This window comes from Balaenoptera acutorostrata, chromosome 20 (assembly GCF_949987535.1).
Source record: "Balaenoptera acutorostrata chromosome 20, mBalAcu1.1, whole genome shotgun sequence".
NCBI classification, from domain to species: Eukaryota; Metazoa; Chordata; class Mammalia; order Artiodactyla; family Balaenopteridae; genus Balaenoptera; species Balaenoptera acutorostrata.
In genome coordinates this window covers 24,710,569-24,732,974 of record NC_080083.1, presented here as the reverse complement: position 1 = coordinate 24,732,974, position 22,406 = coordinate 24,710,569, and the positions used below count along the sequence as shown (strand labels likewise).

At 35.6% G+C, this 22,406-nt stretch overlaps 1 protein-coding gene across 2 annotated transcripts in view; it reads left to right on the top strand.

Moving 5' to 3' along the window:
• MED13 (mediator complex subunit 13) overlaps window positions 1-22,406 on the top strand; it is a 97,739-nt gene that overhangs the window by 34,858 nt on the left and 40,475 nt on the right. For both annotated transcript variants that reach the window (XM_007190276.2, XM_057535550.1), the window contains exons 9-12: window positions 6,759-7,442; window positions 17,796-18,009; window positions 19,002-19,083; window positions 21,439-21,560. In XM_007190276.2, the coding sequence (XP_007190338.2) occupies window positions 6,759-7,442; window positions 17,796-18,009; window positions 19,002-19,083; window positions 21,439-21,560 (1,102 nt within the window). The remainder of the gene's footprint in view (window positions 1-6,758; window positions 7,443-17,795; window positions 18,010-19,001; window positions 19,084-21,438; window positions 21,561-22,406) is intronic.

Here is a 22,406-nt window from a genome sequence, read left to right as displayed (position 1 = left end):
CCTACATTTTCCCTGCTCTGTTCTGTTCTGCAGGGAGTTAACAATTCCTAGGCTCCCTTGCTTTTAACATGTGTTTTTTGGTTTTCCCCCCCAGTTTTATTGCGATATAACTGACAAATGAGATTGTATGATTTTAAGATGTCAGCGTGATGATTTGATTAGGCTCACTTGCTTTTTGGAGTTGGCTAGTTGGAGGCACTAAGAGAAGATTGGTTGATAAGAGGAGGGAAGAAGCCAGGGTATTTCCCCACCCCTTTTTTGAGCCAACTCCAGCAGCAGCTCTTTGTCCCATTAACAGGCCCTTCTTCTGTGGTCCCAGTTACCACTGGGCAGTTCCTGCTGTGGTTGTAGCACCATCCCAAGCTTCTGTGATCTGATGAGACTACTTCATCTTATTGTCCTTTCAGCCATAGAAGTGATTGAAGCTCCCTGCTGTTACTGCTTTCTCCGTTACCTCACTTTCCTCTGTTTTGTTTTTTGATAAATGATTGTAGTACATTTACTCTGTGTGAAAGATAGGACTGGACCCTTCTCTTAGAAATTGATTTTAAAAAAATTGCATAAATATCAGCAGTTTGCATGATATATATGTGATTTTAAGAAATTTAAATTATACAAATAAAGCTGAAGTACTGCTTGACCACTCTCCAAATCCTACTCTCTCTCTCTAGAAGTAACTACTTGCTAATTAGGTATTATCCTTCCATGCTTTTCTCTGTAATATTGTGTGTATATGTGTTTTCCCTCCCAACACATAAACATAATACAGATGTATTTCGCAGTTTATTTTTTCACTTCATGTGCCTTAGATCTCTCCATTCTAGTTACTTGTGGATCTGCTTTATTGTTTTAAAAAAACTTCTTGGCATTCCACTGAATGGAAGTACCATAGTGTATTTAATCATTCTGAGTTTGATGGACAAATAGGTTGTTTCCAAAGGTTTTTTTGTTTGTGTTTACTTTTTAAAAAATAATACTTTTGTGACTATCAGTTATTTATTAGATTTTTTTTTTTGACACTCTGTGATAGACGATGTCCAAGGCTCAGGATACATTAGTGAACAAGGCTCCTGCTGTTGTGAATCCTGCATGCTAAGGGGAGTGGGGCAGATAATTAGTTTTCAAAAAAAATTCTTAATCCTTTTAAAATTTAAGAGTGGTGAATGCTAAGAAGGAAATAAAATTAGGTGGGTGATGTGATAGAGAGTTGTGGGCAAGGGGGCTATTTAAATACTTTGCTTGTGACTTCAGAAAACTTTTACCAGTTTCACTCCCACTTCTTGCATATAAGAGTGCTGGTTTTTCTTACGCTTTCACTGATCTGAGAACTGTCCTTAAAATTATTTTTTTTCCCATTATAGTAAGTGAAAAGCATAAAATTGTTCTAATTGGCATTTTTCAGTTGTTAGTGAGATTAAAAACTGCACATTTATGGATATTAGGCTTTACTCTGGTGGAATGTTCATAAGAAAATTAGCACTTAGCAAGCTGTATAAGTAGAAAGCAATACAATAAATTTTAGATATTAATACTAAAATACTAGGAACTTCAATTAATAGGAAAAATAATTAAAGGAATCACTCTGTAATACTTTCAGGATAACTTCTTTTTTAGAAAGATTCTCCAACTTGGTTGACTTCTAATATGAAATTCAGTTGTCTCTAAAGAAGACTAGCTTTTAGAAAAAGGTCTATATAGAAGAAAGGAACTATGATTTAATGTTACCAAAGTTTTGGAGAGCCACTGCTATTCGTATATAGCCCACATTAATAGTCTCTTTGCCTTATGGAAGGATAAAGGAACGTATGGCTGTTTACTTTTCATATCCCTTGTATACTTGGAATATAACCAGATAGCTCACCTCAGATTATTGGAGATCGTTTTTCTCCTTAGTGCCTTGCATAACTTGATGAATTCTTAAACTTTTGGTTTCAAAACTCATTTACACTGTTAAAAATTATAGGGTATCCGAATGTGCTTTTATTTATGTGGGTTACATCTATTTATATCATTTTAGGGAAATTTTAAAGCAGTGCTTAATTTATTTAAAAAATAACATAAGCCCAGTACAAATTAACATGAATAAAATACTTTTATAGAAATCAACTACATTTTCCAAAGCAAAAAACAGATTAGAGGACTTCCCTGGTGGCGCAGTGGTTAAGAATCTGCCTGCCAAAAACACAGGGGACACGGGTTCGAGCCCTGGTCCAGGAAGATCCCACATGCCGGGGAGCACCTAAGCCCATGCGCCACAATTACTGAGCCTACGCTCTAGAGCCCGTGAACCACAACCACTGAGCCCACGTGCCGCAACTACTGAAGCCCACGTGCCTAGAGCCTGTACTCCGCAACAAGAGAAGCCACCACGATGAGAAGCCTGTGCACCGCAATGAAGAGTAGACCCCAGTTGCCGCGACTAGAGAAAGCTCTAGCTCAGCAACAAAGACCGAACGCGGCCAAAAATAAATTAAAAAACCAAAAAATTATATGTCATAAAATAACCTTAAAAAAAAAACAGAAGAGATAGTTGACATTCTTTCTTTCATAAATGCCTTTAAAAACTGGTGGATATTTTACACTTCACAGCACATCTCAATTTGTACTCTCCACGTTTTGAGTGCCTAGTTAGCCACATGTGACTTTGGATACCATTCTTGCACAGCACAGCTTTAGAAATAGAGTTCAAAATAGGACTAATGTCTGGATATAGGGAAAAAAATATACATACACACATATATATAAATGTCTGATATAGAAAAGACAAGTTTCTAGTCAATATATTATTTTCTAACAACTGGAGGAGCTGCATTTCCTCATAAGGTAATGTGGTCCTTGTCATTGAAAATATTCGAAGAGGGGTTGGTTAGAGAAGGGATTATTCTTACATTGGATAGAACCTACTGTTTGTTTTTTTAATGACCAATAACTTTATTAAATTTTTTTAAATGCTATTTAAAAAATTTAAATAATGCACACGAATATAAAACTTAAAATGACAAGTTCTCCCTATTATGCATGTATGTAGATCTGCCTGCCCGTTTTCTTTTCCACAAATGGAATCATGCTATGTATACTGTTCTTCAACGTGCTTTTTTTGAAAAACAGTTATCCTGGGTATCTTTTCTTGTTAGCACATATAGTTCCACTCTCTTTTTTCTTTTAAATTCATAGTACTCCATGATACTGTCGAGATACAATGCTTTATTTGGCCAGTCACCTGTGCTGCACTCTTGCTGAAGATTTTTTTTTTTTTTAAGTTATACAATTTTTATTTATTTATTTATTTATTTATGGCTGTGTTGGGTCTTCGTTTCTGTGCGAGGGCTTTCTCTAGTTGCGGCAAGTGGGGGCCGCTCTTTATCGCGGTGCACGGGCCTCTCATTATCGCGGCCTCTCTTGTTGCGGAGCACAGGCTCCAGATGCGCAGGCTCAGTAATTGTGGCTCACGGGCCTAGTTTCTCCGCGGCATGTGGGATCTTCCCAGACCAGGGCTCGAACCCGTGTCCCCTGCATTGGCAGGCAGATTCTCAACCACTGCGCCACCAGGGAAGCCCCTTGCTGAAGATTTTTAAAGCAAATCTTAAATACCATCATTTCACTTTACTTCAGTATGCAACTCTAAAAAATGTTAATATTTTCTTACGTAGCTATAATTCCATTATCACACCTGATAAAAGGAACAGTATTTTATTGGTATCATCTGATACCTTCTACAGATATGTCTCAGAAATATCTTTTTGTAGTTGGTTGGTTTGACTAGGATTCAAACAAGGAGTAGACATTTGATTGTTAAGTTTTCCAGGTCTCTCTTTTAATCCTCTTCCTCCTTTTATGACATTGGCTTGGTTGGAGAAACTAGGTCAGTTGTTCTATAGAATGTCCCACATTATGGATTTTCTCAATTTGTCATGTATTTTAACTTGTTCTTTTGGTGTCATTTAACTTCTTTTATCCCTTGCATTTCTTTAAATGGAAGGTAGCTGTAGAGCCATGTCCTCTAATACTAGCTATGTTTGTAACCACTAGTGACTATTTAAATTTATTTATTTACTTGGCCACACCACTCGGCATGCAGGATCTTAGTTCCTGGACCAGGGATCGAACTCATGCCCCCTGCAGTGGAAGCACGGAGTCTTAACCACTGGACCGCCAGGCAAGTCCCTGTGGCTATTTAAATTTAAAGTAACTGGATTTAAATAAAATTTAAAATTTAGCCCCTCCATTGCACAAGTCACATTTCTAGTTCTCAGTAGCCACATATAGAACATTTCTGTCATCACAGAAAGTTATTTTGGACACTGCTGATCTAGAGGCTTAATTAGGTTTAGGTTTAATATTTTTGGCGAGAATACTACATAGGCAGTGCTGTGTTGCTTTGTATGGTGTCACATCAGAAGAGACATATGCCGGTTATCCCACTTTTTTTTTTTTTTTTTTTAAATTATTTATTTATTTATTTATGGCTGTGTTGGGTCTTCGTTTCTGTGTGAAGGCTTCCTCTAGCTGTGGCAAGCGTGGGCCACTCTTCATCACGGTGCGCGGGCCTCTCACTATCGCGGCCTCTCTTGTTGCGGAGCACAGGCTCCAGACGCGCAAGCTCAGTAACTGTGGCTCACGGGCCCAGCTGCTCCGTGGCATGTGGGATCTTCCCAGACCAGGGCTCGAACCCGTGTCCCCTGCATCAGCAGGCAGACTCTCAACCACTGCGCCACCAGGGAAGCCCTATCCCACTTTTAATAATGTTAAAACTAAGAAGGTGGTGATCAGCCTGATGCCTTCATTGTAAAATTCTAATCATGTTTACTATGAGTAAAGACAGTTTTTCTTCTTCTTTTGAAATCTCTGATCTCTTATTTATTTATTTATTTATTTATTTATTTATTTATTTATTTATTTATTGCTGTGTTGGGTCTTCGTTTCTGTGCGTAGGGCTTTCTCTAGCCGTGGCAAGCGGGGGCCACTCTTCATCGCGGTGCGCGGGCCTCTCACTATCGCGGCCTCTCTTGTTGCAGAGCACAGGCTCCAGACGCGCAGGCTCAGCAACTGTGGCTCACGGGCCTAGTCGCTCCACGGCATGTGGGATCTGCCCAGACCAGGGCTTGAACCCGTGTCCCCTGCATTGGCAGGCAGATTCTCAACCACTGCGCCACCAGGGAAGCCCCTCTAATGTCTTTTTTTTTTTCTTGACTTACTGCATTACCTAAAACTTTCAATAAAATTGTTGAAATGTTGAGAGTTAATATTCTTGCTTTGTTCCTAGTCTTAGGGAGAAAATATTTAGTCTTCCATCATTAAGTATGATGTTAGTTGTAGTTTTTCAGAGACGTCCTTCATTGGACTAAGTTCTAATACTTGCTTGCTGAGTCTTTTTATATGAATAGGTGTTGAATTTTGTCATGTTTTTCTATATTTATTGAGATAATCATATGGTTTTCTGTTTTATTCTGTTATGTGATGAATAATATTGGTTTTTCTCTTGTGAATGTTACACCTTACATTCGTGGGACAAATTCCATTTGGTTATGATGTATTCTCAGTTTATATATTACTCATTTGCTCATATTTTGTTAATGATTTACATCTGTGTTCTTAAGGAATATTGTTCTGTGATTTCCTTTTCTTATGATGTCTTTGATTTTGGTGTCAGAGTAATGATGGATTTCTCCTGTGTCCTTTTGACATAACTGCAGTTTTCTTTGATAACTTTCATGCTCTTTTTCCCCTCATGTACAATAAGAGGTCCCGGGCTCTGTACAAAAGGGTGTCTCAGCATGGTCTCTCAGTAGAGAGGGTTCTTTGAAAAAGTGCCTGCCACTGCTTTTTAATAGTCTTTCAAGTTACCTCTGATATAACAAAACCATTAATAAAATATATTGTAAAAAAAAACCAAAAAAAAAACCTAATGAATACTTAATGCTTTAACTCCAAATCCCTGCAAATTTTTTTCTAGTTTTTTACTTAAAAAATATTTTATATGCATTAATATCAGTTGAGTTTGGAAATCTCAAAGTACACAGTATTTTTACTGCACTGAAAGAAGTCTTAAACTTTGAATAAAATTATTAGATTTTAAGGTACATAGTTTTAAATTCTTCAATTTAGAATTGCTTCACATCATGAGGAATAAATTCTTTCAGGTACTTCCTTTTCTTTTTCCTTTCCAGTCAGCTTATTCTTTCTGTATTGGTAAGCCTTGGGAGAAGGAAGGTAGGTATGGTATGGGGCATCAACCAGTCAATTCCAGAACTATCCAGATGGATATAACTACAATCTTGATTGATCTAACTTCAGTCCAGTAAAGTAAGTTTCCTAGCTCGTTGCTGTAGGATCGTAGATGATGACTGAGCTCAGCCAAGCTGTTGACATTGATTTATAACAATTACGGATGGTAAAATATCAGGTACATTCATAAATGAATAAATTTGAGGACATTTTATACCTTTTTATATTAAAATAACTAGAATCTTATCTCTGTATTTATTCAGATACTAAGATATTTAGATTAGGTAAGGCAGATCATCTTTGGCTATCTGATCACATGTTAAATGAGGATGAGAGATTGGCTTTTATGAAGCTTTCTGCGTGCTCTTAGTTTTAGGCCACTGTACAAAGTATGTTTTTTTCTATGTAAATTCAAATAATTTTACTTTTAGGATTATGTGTGAAAAATGACATCCAAAATTTCTAAGGCTGTTAACTTGTATACTTTGATATAATAGTTATACTATAAATAAGCCTTTCTTTTAACTTTTCAGGCACAAAAATCTCAAACCAAGAAATCCTGGACAACAAGGACAGGCACCAACTTTAAGTCAGCAACCACAAGTACTTCCGAAGCACAAGACCAATGAAAAGCAAGAAAAGAGTGAAAAACCACAAAAACGCCCCTTGACTCCTTTTCACCATCGTGTATCTGTTAGCGATGATGTTGGCATGGACACAGATTCAGCCAGCCAAAGACTTGTGATCTCTGCTCCAGACAGTCAAGTGAGATTTTCAAACATCCGAACTAATGATGTAGCAAAGACTCCTCAGATGCATGGCACTGAAATGGCAAATTCACCTCAACCACCCCCACTTAGTCCTCACCCATGTGATGTGGTTGATGAAGGAGTGACTAAAACACCTTCAACTCCTCAAAGTCAACATTTTTATCAAATGCCAACACCGGATCCCTTGGTTCCTTCTAAACCAATTGAAGATAGGATAGACAGTTTATCCCAGTCTTTCCCAGCTCAATTCCAGGAAGCTGTAGAACCTACAATATATGTTGGTACAGCAGTAAACTTGGAAGAAGATGAAGCTAATATAGCCTGGAAGTATTACAAGGTCCCAAAGAAAAAAAATTTAGAGTTTTTACCACCTCAACTTCCAAGTGATAAATTCAAGGATGATCCAGTTGGACCTTTTGGACAGGAAAGTGTAACATCAGTTACAGAGTATGTATTTTTTTTAATAGTCACTATTATAATTTAAGGGTGGAAATGATGTAGATTCTTAATAGTAGGACTCCAGAATGGTTTCAGGGTAGGATTTACAATAATAAATCCTTTGAGTATTTGAGTATTAATTTTGCATAATTTCTTTACTGTGATTTTTCCTCAGGGAACCTCTTTATTATGAAATATTTTAGTCACAAAAAAGTGGAGAAAATAATAACATTTATCCATCAACAAACTTAAGAATTTTACATACAGTTAGAACCCCTGTGGACTATTTTTCTTCCTCCATTCTTCCTTCCACTGTCCTGAATTTGGTATTTATCATTTCTATACATGTTTTTTTTTTTTTTTAATTATCTTCTTTTAATTTTTTTTAAATGATTTTTTTTTTAGATTTATTTATTTCTATTTATGGCTGTGTTGGGTCTTCGTTTCTGTGCGAGGGCTTTTTCCAGTTGCGGCGAGTGGGGGCCACTCTTCATCGCGGTGCGCGGGCCTCTCACCACCGCGGCCTCTCTTGTTGCGGAGCACAGGCTCCAGACGCGCAGGCTCAGCAATTGTGGCTCACGGGCCCAGCTGCTCCGCAGCATGTGGGATCTTCCCAGACCAGGGCTCGAACCCATGTCCCCTGCATTGGCAGGCAGACTCTCAACCACTGCGCCACCAGGGAAGCCCTATACATGTTTTTATACATGTAGCTCTAGTTAATTCATTTTACTTGCTCTCTAGTATTTCTTTGTTATGAATATGCCATAATTTATCTACTCTCTTGAGATGGACATGTTGGTTATTTTCAATTTTTCACAAAGGATGTAGCAGTGAACTTTTTTGTACACATTTCCTTGTATACTTATATATATAAGAATTCCTCTAGGGAATACAGCAAAAAGTGGAATTGCTGGGCCATGGGGTATGTCAATATTCAACATGAAGGGTTGTTGCCAAGTTACTCTCCAAACTATACTAGTTTACACCCTCATTGACCAGCAGAGTATAAGAATAGCTGTTCTACATTTTCCTCAGTACTTGGTATTATGAGACTTTTAATTTGGCTAATCTGCTGCATGCAGAATGGCCTATTATTGTCTTACTATGTTTTACAGATCCCTAGTGAGGTTAAGCATCACTTAAAGTGTTTACAGGCCTGTATATCATATGTTTTAGTCTATTTTTGTTTCTTTTTTTTCCTGATTTATTCTTTTCATATTCTGGTTATTAATCTTATATTAATTATATGTGCCTTGGATATCTTTTTTTTTATAGTTTTTTTTTTTTTAATTTATTTTTGGCTGTGTTGGGTCTTCGTTTCTGTGCGAGGGCTTTCTCTAGTTGTGGCGAGCGGGGGCCACTCTTCATCGCGGTGTGCGGGCCTCTCACTGTCGCGGCCTCTCTTGTTGCGGAGCACAGGCTCCAGACGCGCAGGCTCAGTAGTTGTGGCTCACGGGCCTAGTTGCTCTGCGGCATGTGGGATCTTCCCAGACCAGGGCTCGAACCCATGTGCCCTGCATTGGCAGGCAGATTCTCAACCACTGTGCCACCAGGGAAACCCCTTGGATATCATTTTTAGTCCATTTTTTTTTTCTTTTCTTTTCCTCCTAGTTATTCTTTGTATATTCTGGCTATCAATCTTGTATTAGTTATAAGTGCTACAGATATCTTCCTCTGTTCTGTGGTTTGCCTTCTTTGTCCACAATATGTATGACATACTTTGGGGCAGAAATAGGGTTTTTTTCAGGTCTCCCTTTACTTTCTGTGTTGTTCTGATTATATTTATTATCTGTCCCACAAGCTTTTTGCATTTTTATCTATAGTGGGGTTTTTAAAAATTTTTATTGGAGTACAGTTTACAATGTTGTGTTAGTTTCAGGTGTAAAGCAAAGTGAATCAGTTACAGTGTTTTTTTAAAGGTGAAAGTCAACCATCCATTATATTCATTTTACCGTTATATTCATTAAAACTGTCTACCTATTTATCAATGCAAGGCCAAGTAGTTTGCAAAGATTACATTTCCTTCTCTATCAGTCTCTAAAACTTTTAGGGTCTTTAGCTTAGAATGTTGAAATTTCGCAAGAATACGTGTATACATTGTGGTCTTTTATTCAGTCCTTGTACTGAACTTTTGAGGAGGGCTGGTTGAATTTGAAGTCTTTCTTGTCCCGTCACTGGGAAGTTTCTCTTTTCTTGGAAAATATCTCCATTTTTTTCCCCCATTCTCTGCAGAACCTCTAGAATTCAGATGTTGAACTTGTGTATTTTCTCTCATTTTCCATCTTTTTTTTCTGAGGGTACTCCTCAACTTCTAGCCCCTTTCTTAAAGTCTTAATATTTGTTTCTCGTGTTTTTTTTTAATTTCTAAACTTTTTTTTTTAAATAGCAACCCCTTGTTTAATGTCCTGTAACTTTTTTTCCTTTAGAATTACTTTATTTTGGTCTTTTTCTTTACTATACTGATTCTCATCATCATATTTCTTCTTCTTGTTTCATCTTACACATTTTAGAATGAGGGAATGAATAGAGGAGCTGTATAAAGGCAGAGCCTTGTTGATTGGCAGGACTTAACTCACTCAACAAATATTTTAGAATGAACTGTGTATCAGTTCCAGAAACTTTGCTTTATGTTAATGGGGTAGAGGATGTTTAGGAGGGGAGGCCTTGTACCTAAACGTCCAGGATGAAAAGGATCTTGTGCCTTCACCAGGTAGTTTATTCATTTTTCTTAGAAAAGGAACCCTTTCAGGACTGGGGGGCAGGGGCAGGGGGATAAATTAGGAGTTTGGGATTAACGTATACACACTACTATATATAAAATAGATAAACAACAAGGACCTGCTGTATAGCACAGGGAACTATATTACAATATCTTGTAATAATCTATAATGGAAAAGAATCTGAAAAAGAATGTATATACACACACACACACACACACACACAAAACAGAATCACTTTGCTGTACACCTGAAACACACAACATTGTAAATAAACTATACTTCAATTTTTAAAATGGTTATAAAAAAATAGGAACACTTTGTTTCTCCTTTTTCAGCTTTTTTTCATTTCTGTCTAGAGATGTAAGTCCAGATTTTCTCTGGTTTTTAGGCAGTTTGGCTCTCCTGTTGTTTATATAGTTTGCCCTTAGCCCCCACTTGCATATTGTAAGCCATGAACTTTCTCTGCTGTGTTTCATTGATTTTGAGCTTCCCTGAGACTAAGTAAAATTCCTGATCTATTTATAGCCTCTTTCTCATTTTCCCTACTGTTAGAGATGTATTTTCTTTTAAAATTCCTCGGTTATTATTTTAATAGACAAACCCGTGTGCTTCATCTAGCACTTTGAATCTTAAAAACATTCTAGTATGACTTTTTTTTTTTTAATTAAAATTAATCTGGACTTGAAATAGAGGGACTTCAGAATACCCTTATGATCATGGAAGACGACTAATTTAGTTAATAAATTAGTCAGCAGATTTTTTGAAAGCAAATGATGTCTTGGAAACAAGGCTTAAAAGATCTGAATCTTATCTGTGCTGGATGTAATATAAAAATCTAAGCTAACTTCAACTCTTGCCTGAAACTGTTGGTCTCCTTGATTCTATACTTCTCTTTATATATTCTCTATACAGCAGTCAGAGTGATCATTGTAAGTTAAATGTTACTCATTTGCTTAAAACTCTTCAGTAGTTTCCCTTTATATTTAGAATAAAATCCATACTCTTTCCCTCATCTGTAAGGTTCTACACAATCTCCTGCATACCTAGTTCTTTACTTGTATTTACTGCTCTCCTGTTTGCTTCCTGATTTAACCACACCAGCTTTCTTGCTATTCCTTCAAAAAAGTTAAGGTCATTCTTCATGGCCTTTAGAATTGGATTACGGGGTGGGGGGAATACCTCACGCCTTACTGTTCAGTTGAACTCAGAAGTTACCTTCTCAGGAGGTATTTCCTTGACCACAGTACCTAAACTGTGACCTCTCTTTAATCCCCAAGTCACAACCTATCCTGTGTACTACTTTCATTTTCTCCATATATATAATTATCTGAAATTATATATTTGTTAATGGTTTCTTCCCTATTAGAATGTGAGCTCTGTGAGGGCAAGGACTTGGTCTTGTGTACTACTGTGTTCTTCCAACTTACACGCACGCACGCACGCGTGCGTGCCTTCCCAGAACAATCCTAGGCACATAGACATTCAGCAGATGTTGGATGAATGAAATGACAGTATGGTTCTAGATTACTTTATGATTTTAAAACATTTCTTTCTAGGTGTTATATTTTCTTATTTAATGTATGTAAAAATGTAGTGATGTGAATATTTTCAGTTTTAAGAACTTTAAGAGTGAGTTTTTATGGACATATTATATTCATTAGGTTTAAGAATTCTAGCCATAAAAAAAAAAAAAAAAAGAATTCTAGCCATAACTTTACTTAGTGTATTGGCTGCTTGTGTGCATGAGCATCTATAAGTGAAATGAAGGTCTCTTAGAAGTTAATACAGCTTAACCTTAAGAGTTGGTTCTAAAATTACTTTGGCATTTTTCTCATTGGATAAGAATGAGAAAGAAGCATAATGTAGAAAGGTAACATGCAGAGTAGAATGGTTCTGGGTCATGATTATGTAAATTGAAGAAAATACATGCCTCTACCTGTTCCTGGTCACCATCTTTTTCTACCTCATAAAAAGAAGACATAAAAGATTGAATAGTGGTTTTTTTGTTTTTTTGTTTTTAAAGTTGAACATGAATACAGTTTTGGTTATGCTAGTTACTAAAATGTGTGTTGTGACACAAATTACTTGTAGATAAAATCCTTGTTTCTGTATTGTAATACTAGATTAGAATAGGGTAGATAGTACAGAAGGTCAACCATCAGAGTCCTCACTATTATATGAACTGAGAAATATTTATGGAATACACCTGTTTTATACTTGGTAGGTTAGAAGTTTTGGTCTTACATTTTAATCATCTAGATGATTTTATTTTATCTTCCTGGAGTTACTGGCAGTAGTTCTCAATTGGAGCAGTTTCTGGCCGCCTCCCATCCCCCCACCCCCAGGTGACATTTGGCAATGACTAGAGACATTTTGGTTGTCAAAACTGGGCGTGTGCTACTGACATCTGGTAGGTAGAGGCCAGGGATGCTGCTAAATATCTTACAGTGTATAGGACTGTCCCCCACAACAAGGAATTTTCCAGCCCAAAATGTTAGTAATGTTGAGGTGCTTTAATGTTACAAATAACTTTAGAGTTCAAATTTCTGTTAAAAGTTATTAAATTAGATATGCCAAACATGTTTAATGATTAAGTTTCACTAGGGAGCTCTCTCCCATACTGTTTTAGTCTCCCCAGACCACAGTAAAATACCTGGCATGGTCTTCAGTGTTCGTGTTATGTTAAAACAAAAGTTATTTTTTCTCATAGTTAAAAAGATCTTGTTGGAATAACTTATTAATTCAAGTACCTGCTCTTACTATTACTTGAGATGGGATATCATGAGGATCAGTCATTTCCTTATAGCAAGTTGGCAAAGCCAGTTGACAAAGTCATATGATGTCTCTTGTCATTAAAAATAAATTCTAAGAATTACTATTATGATTTCTTAATGTCATTTAAACAATCTTAAATTCTTTATAGAAGCATTCTATATTTTTAAAGATGTAATATGATCAAACATTTCTGGTAATAAGAGTAATCCACTCAAAAACCTGGTTTGTTTTATATAAAAAAATTTGTGAATTTGTGTTACCCAGTCATTGTAAATTTCTATTATCTTTTTCCATGCTTTGAGTTTTGAAAATGTTTTAAAATATATAGCAGTTAATTTTAATGAGGTTAATTAGACGGCTGTTGCGACTCCTATATTCTTTCTCCTTTCTTAGGAAGATTGTCTTTTTTAACTCATACTCCTCAAAGATGCACTTTTTCAGTTTGAAATTTCTATAATATACAAGATACTGTAAGGCACTGTTGTGGTATAAAGTAAATTTGGGTCCTGGCCCTAAATGAAATTGTAGTCTAATGGAAAATAGCATTAAATTCTCTGATACAGGTATATATATATAAGATATAGTAGGGATGCAGAGCCAGAGTGGAGAATAATTCCATTTATGGAGATCAGAAGCTTTATGTAGTTTTGTATGGATAGATTATAGGGTGCTGTTTAGTGGTTTGGTGTGTCATGGTGAGAAATGAGACCTAAAGAGTGGGGTAGGGCTATATAACGGAGTGGCAAAATATTATTTATAAGGTGATACAGGGGGCTCATTAGGAAATTAGAAAGACATGGTAGGGATGGAGAGATTTTATAGATGTTGTGGAGTAGACTAAAGAACTTTACGGCCAATTAGATATATAATGCAGAGGGGCAAGAATGCATCAGTAGAAATTAAAAAATGGTTTCTTTATAGTAGTTGACTTCTACAGATGTGTGCCTTTTTAGAAAATTATGGAGGAGAAATTTAGACCTTTGTTTTATTTATGTTAAGTGACAACTCGGTTTCCATTTGGCATAAATAAGTGAAGTTTTCCATTGATTAGTATTAAGGGGTGGGCACTAGGCTTTCCTAATAGGTAGATAAACGAAAAGAGGTACTCTTTTTCAGTTTCGGATGGTGGTGGCTGCTTAACTAGTGCAGAGTAATTACTTCATCATTTCTAAGCATTTCCTTTATTCTTAGACTTCATGTGCAGCAGTCGATGCCAAATTTTTTAGCAGCTACTTTAAAGCAAAATTCCTTTTCTAATTTGTTAGAATTTATTTGGAGGGGAGAGAGAGGTTGAGGGTGGAGCATAGCATATCTCCCACACAAGATATACACATCTGTGGCAAATATCTTTATTTTCTTTTTGCTTCTAATTATTTTTAGTTTCTTTATTAATGATAACATCTATTTTAGAATAGTGGCTTAAGACCTTGTAAGTTTTAAAGAAAGCAAAATTTCTGCCAAGAAACATTACAGTTGTTTTTAAATGTATTTTTTCAAGGGTCTAGCACTTAGTTTTAGTAGAATTTGTGCCAGTCTAAAACAATCTGTAACTCTGATTCAGAAGGAACCTTTCTAAACCCTGAACAAAGAACTGTACTTGAGCATAGTTCTTATTATGTCTTGTTCAGTATAAAAAATACATCATGATATCTTAACCGTAATATCCCTCAATAGAATTAGCTCTTACGTTGTATATAATATGTATATACCAGATTTTTATTGTATGTATCTAGTTATATAATGCATTATTTGATCTCTAAAAGATAGTTTCTAATTTTTTGTTTCATAGAAAGAAGTCTATGATGAAATAAACTTGATTTATTGTATTCTAAACCTTTTAAGATATTTTTCTTTTTAAGATTTTTTTTCTTTAAGTCTTTCTTATTTGATATCTTACTTTAATGCAATAAAGCTGTACTTTTGACAGCTAGCTTGACTCAGTTTAAGGATTGGTTATGAATATTGGAGATGGTACTGGAAAAGTTACTATTAAAATTTTTTTGAGATTCATTGAATTCATTTCTTCATTAACATTTCCTGAACTGTAGGTTATCTCCTGTAATTGCCTATTCTAAAATATTGTCACACCTTGTCCAGAAGAATTTTTATTGAATAAAGGCATAAAAGCATATGCTATAGGCCATGTTAAATTCTCTACAAGTACATTTTAGGATAGTATGTAACTTTGTCACAGTGAGAGGAAGGAGATATAGTTAATGAATAATATAAAAGTAATTTCAGTTTGCTATGGGCATTGCAAAGCTTCCTGTTCATGGCTGTACCTAATCATTCTTTTCCAGTTTGTCTGTATTTAGCTTTATATTTGATTGAAACTATCTCTGTAGTTAACTATTTGGCTATATGTGAAAGTTCATTTTAGAAAAGGAGAGGTGTGTTGTTCCTATTCACAAAAAGTGTATGTATACTATATAATTGGAGAGTGAAGAAATGCTAACTTGAGTTTTTAATCTGGCATCTCTTAAAAAGCAATTTTAATTTCTATTTTTATCAGTTTTAAATATAGAAGGATGTGTAATGTAAATAATTTATATTTTTAATTTATTGTGACGATACTCTTGATATTATTGACTTCATTTAAATTCTTTGCATATCCCACTGTCTGTGAGAACCATTCAATAAAATAACAAAAAGTTGTCTTTAGGTATTGCATTTGGTTTACTCATTTTTATTCCTAGTAGAGCCCTGTGCAGTAGGATTTTTCCTTTTAATGTTACTGCCTACTAACTAGCTTAACAACTACTTGCATAAAGAGTGTGGCAGTTTTTATGCTTCTGCTAGAGGACAACTTAATATGAAAAACAGTTGTTTTATTCACCTCAACACAGAGTAGTCTTTCAGGTTAGTGACTGGGGTTGAGGGGGGTAGGTTCTTATACTTTTCGCCTATGAATAGTTATGTGAATTGGCATACTTAAAATCTTTCCAGCCCTAACTCTGCCACCATGTGACCATTTCTTTCAACATAATTTTCATATCAAAGTCAGAGAGCACACCCTCTGGTTCCTATTTTCATGATGTTATTTTAAGTATTAAATAAGAAAATACATGTCAAAGTAGATGGAAATGCTATTTTGAAAAGATTCACATTTGGTATCTGATAGACAATTCAGGAAACATTTAGGGTCTAATATGGTGAGGTACAAAGCTTTTTCTAAGAAATAAATGCTTATTCATTTATCGACCAGAACTATTCTAACAGGTAATTGTGGAATATAGCCCATTGACAGTTATGTGTTCCTATGGAAGAAAGTTTTTGTAGACTTGGGATTTTAGTTTGGGGATAAATCTGAGGCACATTGAAATAACAGTGACATATATCATATTTGATAGCATGTTTAGAAAATGTCAGTTATTCTTTTGATGACCTCTGTTTCAACCTTAGTTTATAGGGTATAGAGTGCTTCTAGTGCTGGACATTGGTGAATAGATTAACAAGATACAATATCTCTGTCATTCAAAGAATTTATAAACTAGCAAATACCTTTACTGATTCCAAATCTTACTTCTCTTATGATTGTTTTGTCCTGATACTCAGGACAGACAAGTAGCGGCAGCAGTATCACTTCCGAATGAATAAAGATGATTTATTTCAAAGTACAACATACTGTATTTTAGAATTATTAATGCAAACACAGTATCTCAATCCTGTGTGGCTTTTAGATTTCATGTATTAATTTAGCAGGTATTTACTGAGCACCTATTATGTGCCAGGCACTCTTCTAGGCATTTGGGATAGTTCAGTAAACAAAGATAAGATCCCTGACATTTAGAGGCTTATAGTCTAGTGGGAGTGACAGACAACCATGAACATAAGCAAGGTAAAATAGTCATTGCAGGATTTTGAGCATTATCTGACTAGAAGCCTGGCTGCCATTATGGCAGCATGGGAATCTCAGCTTTGCAAACCATAGAGAACATGAATTTGGGAGTCTAAAAGTATCATACACAAACCAAAAATGAATCATTTCTCTTCCCACTCACCAAGCACCTTGGTTTTCAGAGATGTAAAAGTCCTGATGATTTTCAGGGTTCTGTGGTGCAGATCAGCTTCTTCTGGCTTCCCTCTCTAAGCCTTAGATTTCACCTTTCTCTGGTCTCTTTCCAATAGCTATCTTTCTAACTTCAGTGTTGTCTTCTCGCCTGTTCTGTTGTCCTTTGTGATTTTATTGGATATTTTAGGAGAGTATAAACATATATTTATCATTCACCATGTGGAACCAAAAGACTAATAATTGATTTTCCAACGTGATTAGTAAAAACCTCTGAGATACTTGCGCCGAAACTCTGTTTGACACTGTAAAACATTTTGCTGGATTTATGGTAATAATGTTATTTTTATGAAACACAAGTCATGCTCTTAAGTTTTTTAAACTTAAAATATATCCACTCATGGCAGTAGGAAAAGGATAATCACTTTAATTGTATAAAGGTATAAATTGTATAAAAGTAGTGTCTCACTGTATAGCCCACATTTTGAGAGTTTCTGTGCTGGAACAGTTTAGTTTTGAATCCCTTTCAAGTGAGTGGATTTGGACAAGTTAATGCGATTGAGGACTTGGGAACAGAGTGGATAACCAAAAGACAGCACATTTTGGTGGAAAGACTGTGAGACCAGGATTTTAGCTCCATTTCTCTATTGCTAAATTTGATACTTCAGTAAATCACATAACCTTTCTATGCCTCAGTTTCTTCATTTGTAAAATGAAGGATTGCAAATTAGATCATCTTTAAATAATTCTTTTTTTTTTAATAATTCTAAAAAGTTTATGATACTTAAGTCATTTTGGAAATTTGTTATACTTTTATGGAGAATATGATTAATTTTCTATTTTTATTTCTTTATGCAGGTTAATGGTGCAATGTAAGAAAACTTTAAAAGTTTCTGATGAATTAGTGCAGCAATATCAAATTAAAAATCAGTATCTTTCAGCAGTAGCATCTGATTCAGAACAGGAACCTAAAATTGATCCATATGCATTTGTTGAAGGAGATGAGGAATTCCTTTTTCCTGATAAGAAAGATAGACAAAATAATGAGAGAGAAGCTGGAAAAAAACACAAGGTAAGAGAAATCAAAGTACACCAAAGTGTCACTGATGATCTGTAGCTCTGCATATAGTACCACACTTCTATTTGGAAAAAAAAAATTCATCATTTTAACTGATAAAAACATTTTTAAAAAATAGGTAAATCAGGCACATTGTACACAATTTAAGAGCTTGTATGGGCTTGAAATTATAGCTGGTCTCTGATAATGAAAAGATCTTTATTGTTTATTGTAAAAGTTTTGAGATTAGAGAAAGAGTGCATTAATTTCTGTTATATTGAAATCAGGACATTTAGGTAGACAAACTGTTTTGATTCTGAGTTAAACTATGCTGTAAGTGAATTACCAGTTTTCAAAAATGCAGTAAAATACACATCACTGAGTTTATAAAATACATGATATTTTGAATATGTGAATCAAGAACCTATAGTGCCCCTGAAAGTAAAATGTTATGTGAATAAAGTGTGAGATGTACAAATACTTACTTGATTAAAATTTTAAAAATCAAGTATTTGAGGATCTATTAAGGACAGAGTAATCTATTAAGATAACTCTGCTTGCCGTAAATACAAAATTGGAAATTGAAAGCTGTAAAATTGCAAAAAGGACCCAATAATATGTTTAATACAAAGAATTAATTTCACAGAGTTTTATTTAGCCTTACTGTGTGCCAGGTACTTGACATTTTATTCTTCTGTAAATGTGAAAACAGTAGTATCTGGGAAGGCAGTAGGTATTGTAGAAAGAACATGGACTTTGGAATTTGACAGATGTAGGTTGAAATCCCAGCTCCACTACTTATCAGCTGTATTTCCTGGGTTATCTTTAGAACTATTTTTTGTCTGTAAAATGAGTTTACTACTTCCTTATCATATAGGTTAGTTGTGAGAGTTATTGATGTCTGTACTACACCCCGCAGAAGGCTTGATACATAGCTACTCAATAGTTGGTATATTTTATTGTTGGTAAAATATGTATTTCAGTCTAATATGTAATATTGTATGCAGGTAGAAGATGTGCCATCTAGTGTAACAGTGTTATCACATGAAGAAGATGCTATGTCATTATTTAGTCCCTCTATCAAGCAAGGTAAAACTTTAATTTTCTAATTAAAATACTGCATTCCAGGATTGTTACTCCAAAGTAATCTGATATTGTTGGACTTTTAGTGTTCCTTTTTGCATAATTCATATGTTTCATAGAAAGGGACCTATCTTAAAATGATGGATTTATTGTTTATCTTGTACTGGGAGAAGCAAGTTTAGGTGATAGAAATTCTGTTTTGAATTGTTGGAACTTCTTTCCTTTTTTTAAAAAAATTTATTTTTATTTTTGGCTTCCTTGGGTCTTCATTGCTGTGCGTGGGCTTTTTCTAGTTGCGGTGAGCGGGGGCTACTCCTCGTTGCGGCACACAGGTGGCTTCTCTTGTTGTCAAGCACGGGCTCTAGGTGCTCGGGCTTCAGTAGTTGTGGCACGCAGGCTCAGTAGTTGTGGCGCACGGGCTTAGTTGCTCTGCAGCATGTGGGATCTTCCCGGACCAGGGATCGAACCCGTGTCCCTTGCATTGGCAGGCGGATTCTTAACCACTTTGCCACTAGGGAAGTCCCTCCTTTTTTAACAAATAAAAATAATTTTCAGCTGTAAAATGAGATAGGATAAGATCATCGCCTGAGATCTCTCTCAGATCTAAAAACTCAATTTATGAATTAGACTTTACTGTAATTTGGTTGTCCTTTTCTCCCCCTCTCCCCAAGTTAGAAGAACTGTTGCTGAGGTCATTAATTTAACAAATATTTATTGAGCACATGTTATATGTAGGCACTGTTCTCGGCACTGGAGATACAGGGGTGAAGACTCCACTTTGAAAGTGTCTGACTTGTGCTACTTGTGAATAGAATAGAGAGACACGATATATTAGTTCTTTTACAAGATCTATTTAATTTTTGATAGAGGCAGAAGAAGTTGTCTTTTGGTATGTGTCTTTTAGGGGCAAAGTTTTGTTTCAGTATTTGGAATAAATAAAGAGGGTCAGTCAGGCTCTGTGCAACCAAAAACAGGAATAAGAAAAAAAGTCCATCTGAATAAGGAAGAGATGGTCTTTCATGAAATAAATTTAGTGGTCAGTGGTTCTAAGTAGCTTAAAGTGAGTTAACAATTTGGGTTTTTTAGCCTGTTTACCTACCCTAGGATATAGGAAATGTGTAATTGTCCCTGTGGTGTGGCTTTCTCAAAATGTGGACCATCTGCCACATTCTGGAGCATGTTTTGAGGTGAAACTGGGAAATCTTGGTTTTTAATAAATATCCTAGATGATTTTTACACACTCTAAAAATTTCAGAACTACTGCTTTAGTGAATCTTTAGGACAATACGCAGAGGCATTTGGAAAGTGACTTTCACCTTTCTGAAAGGGAGGGCTATTTCAAGTTGTTTAACCATTCGGAGGATGCTTTGGAAGGTTTATACACCAAACTGCTTTTCTTGTCTTTCTTGTGTGGGAATGTAAGAGGAATTTAACTTTCATTTGTATTTTTTTGTTTGTTTTTTTAAAATTTTTTATTTATTATTTATTTATTATTTTTATTTTTGGCTGTGTTGGGTCTTCGTTTCTGTGCGAGGGCTTTCTCCAGTTGCGGCGAGTGGGGGCCACTCTTCATGGTGGTGCGCGGGCCTCTCACTATCGCGGCCTCTCTTGTTGCGGAGCAGAGGCTCCAGACGCTCAGGCTCAGTAGTTGTGGCTCACGGGCCCAGTTGCTCCGCGGCATGTGGGATCTTCCCAGACCAGGGCTCGAACCCGTGTCCCCTGCATTGGCAGGCAGATTCTCAACCACTGCGCCACCAGGGAAGCCCCCACTTGTATTTTTATTTTTTCTAAAGTAGTCATTTTTTTCCCTAAAACTGGAAAGAAAAAAAAAAAGGAAAATAAAATTTTAGAACTGAAATGAAACTTAACTAAGAGGTACTTAAGTGAGTACTTAAGTGCCTGGCACTGGGCAAAAGTGCTTTATCTACATTCTGTCACATTTAATTCATGTCATACTGTTAGTGTTGGAGTTGGGATTCAAATTAATAGTCTGACTCAAGAGCCAGAGAACTTAGTTATTCTGTGCTTCCTTTATATTTCAGGAAGATAGAAAAATTAAATGTGTGTGTGTTTAATTCTGTTGTCCTGATAGTGTTTATATTTTTATTTGACATATTATTAATGTAGATTCCTTAGCTATGTTACGGATTACATAGCCTTTGGTGAGCTTCCTGGGGAAGGTATGACCAGATATTTAAAACTTTATTTCTATGAAAAAAAATGTCTAAATTTTAAACAAGTCACCATTTCTTATTGCATAACACACTTATAAAGTTATATGTCTAGCTTAAATAAATAGAATAATACTCATTTGGTCAGTAGTACAGTGTTTGATTTTGTTTTTCTGGTTGACACCTGTAGATGCTCCACGCCCTACTAGTCATGCCCGTCCTCCATCAACCAGTTTGATTTATGACTCAGACCTGGCTGTCTCTTATACTGACCTTGATAATCTTTTTAATTCCGATGAAGATGAACTGACAGTGAGTATCCTATTAATGATTACAATTATAATTTGTTTTCTTTGATTTTATATAAGTTTATTTTTCAGAAGTGATAAGTGACTTGAATACTATGTTTTAGCCCTGAACAATAGGAAATATTTTGGAATAAAATTTCTTTAATTGGTGTCCTTTTTTAACCTCATGTTTGAGCCTTTTTTGTTTTTTTTTGTTTTTTTTTTTGGCTGAACCGCCTGGCTTTCAGGATCCCAACCAGGGATTGAACCTGGGCCCTCGGCAGTGAAAGCACAGAGTCCTAACCACTGGGCCGCCAGGGAATTCCCTGAGCATTCTTGATATAATGTCACCTATAAACTTGGAGGGGTTTTTTTCTTTACTTTTTGTCTTTGAAGGACATGTTTAATTAAGCTTAATTTGAGCTCTGCCATATGTTCTTTTTCTCCAGTCCTTAGGAAGCAGAATTATTTTTTTTTAATAACTAGAATTATGACTTATAACATTATACCAGAACATATAAGATTTTTAGAAATTTCATGTAATGTCTGAAACATTTATATTAACATATTTCCATACAAATAACCCAAAGAAAGTTTAGTATTAGTTGTTTTTTGTTTGTTTTTTTGTACTGCAGGTTCTTATTAGTCATCAGTTTTATACACATCAGTGTATACATGTCAATCCCAATCGCACAATTCAGCACACCACCATCCCCACCCCACCGTGGTTTTCCCCCCTTGGTGTCCATGTTTGTTCTCTACATCTGTGTCTCAACTTCTGCCCTGCAAACCGGTTCATCTGTACCATTTTTGTAGGTTCCACATACATGTGTTAATATACGATATTTGTTTTTCTCTTTCTGACTTCACT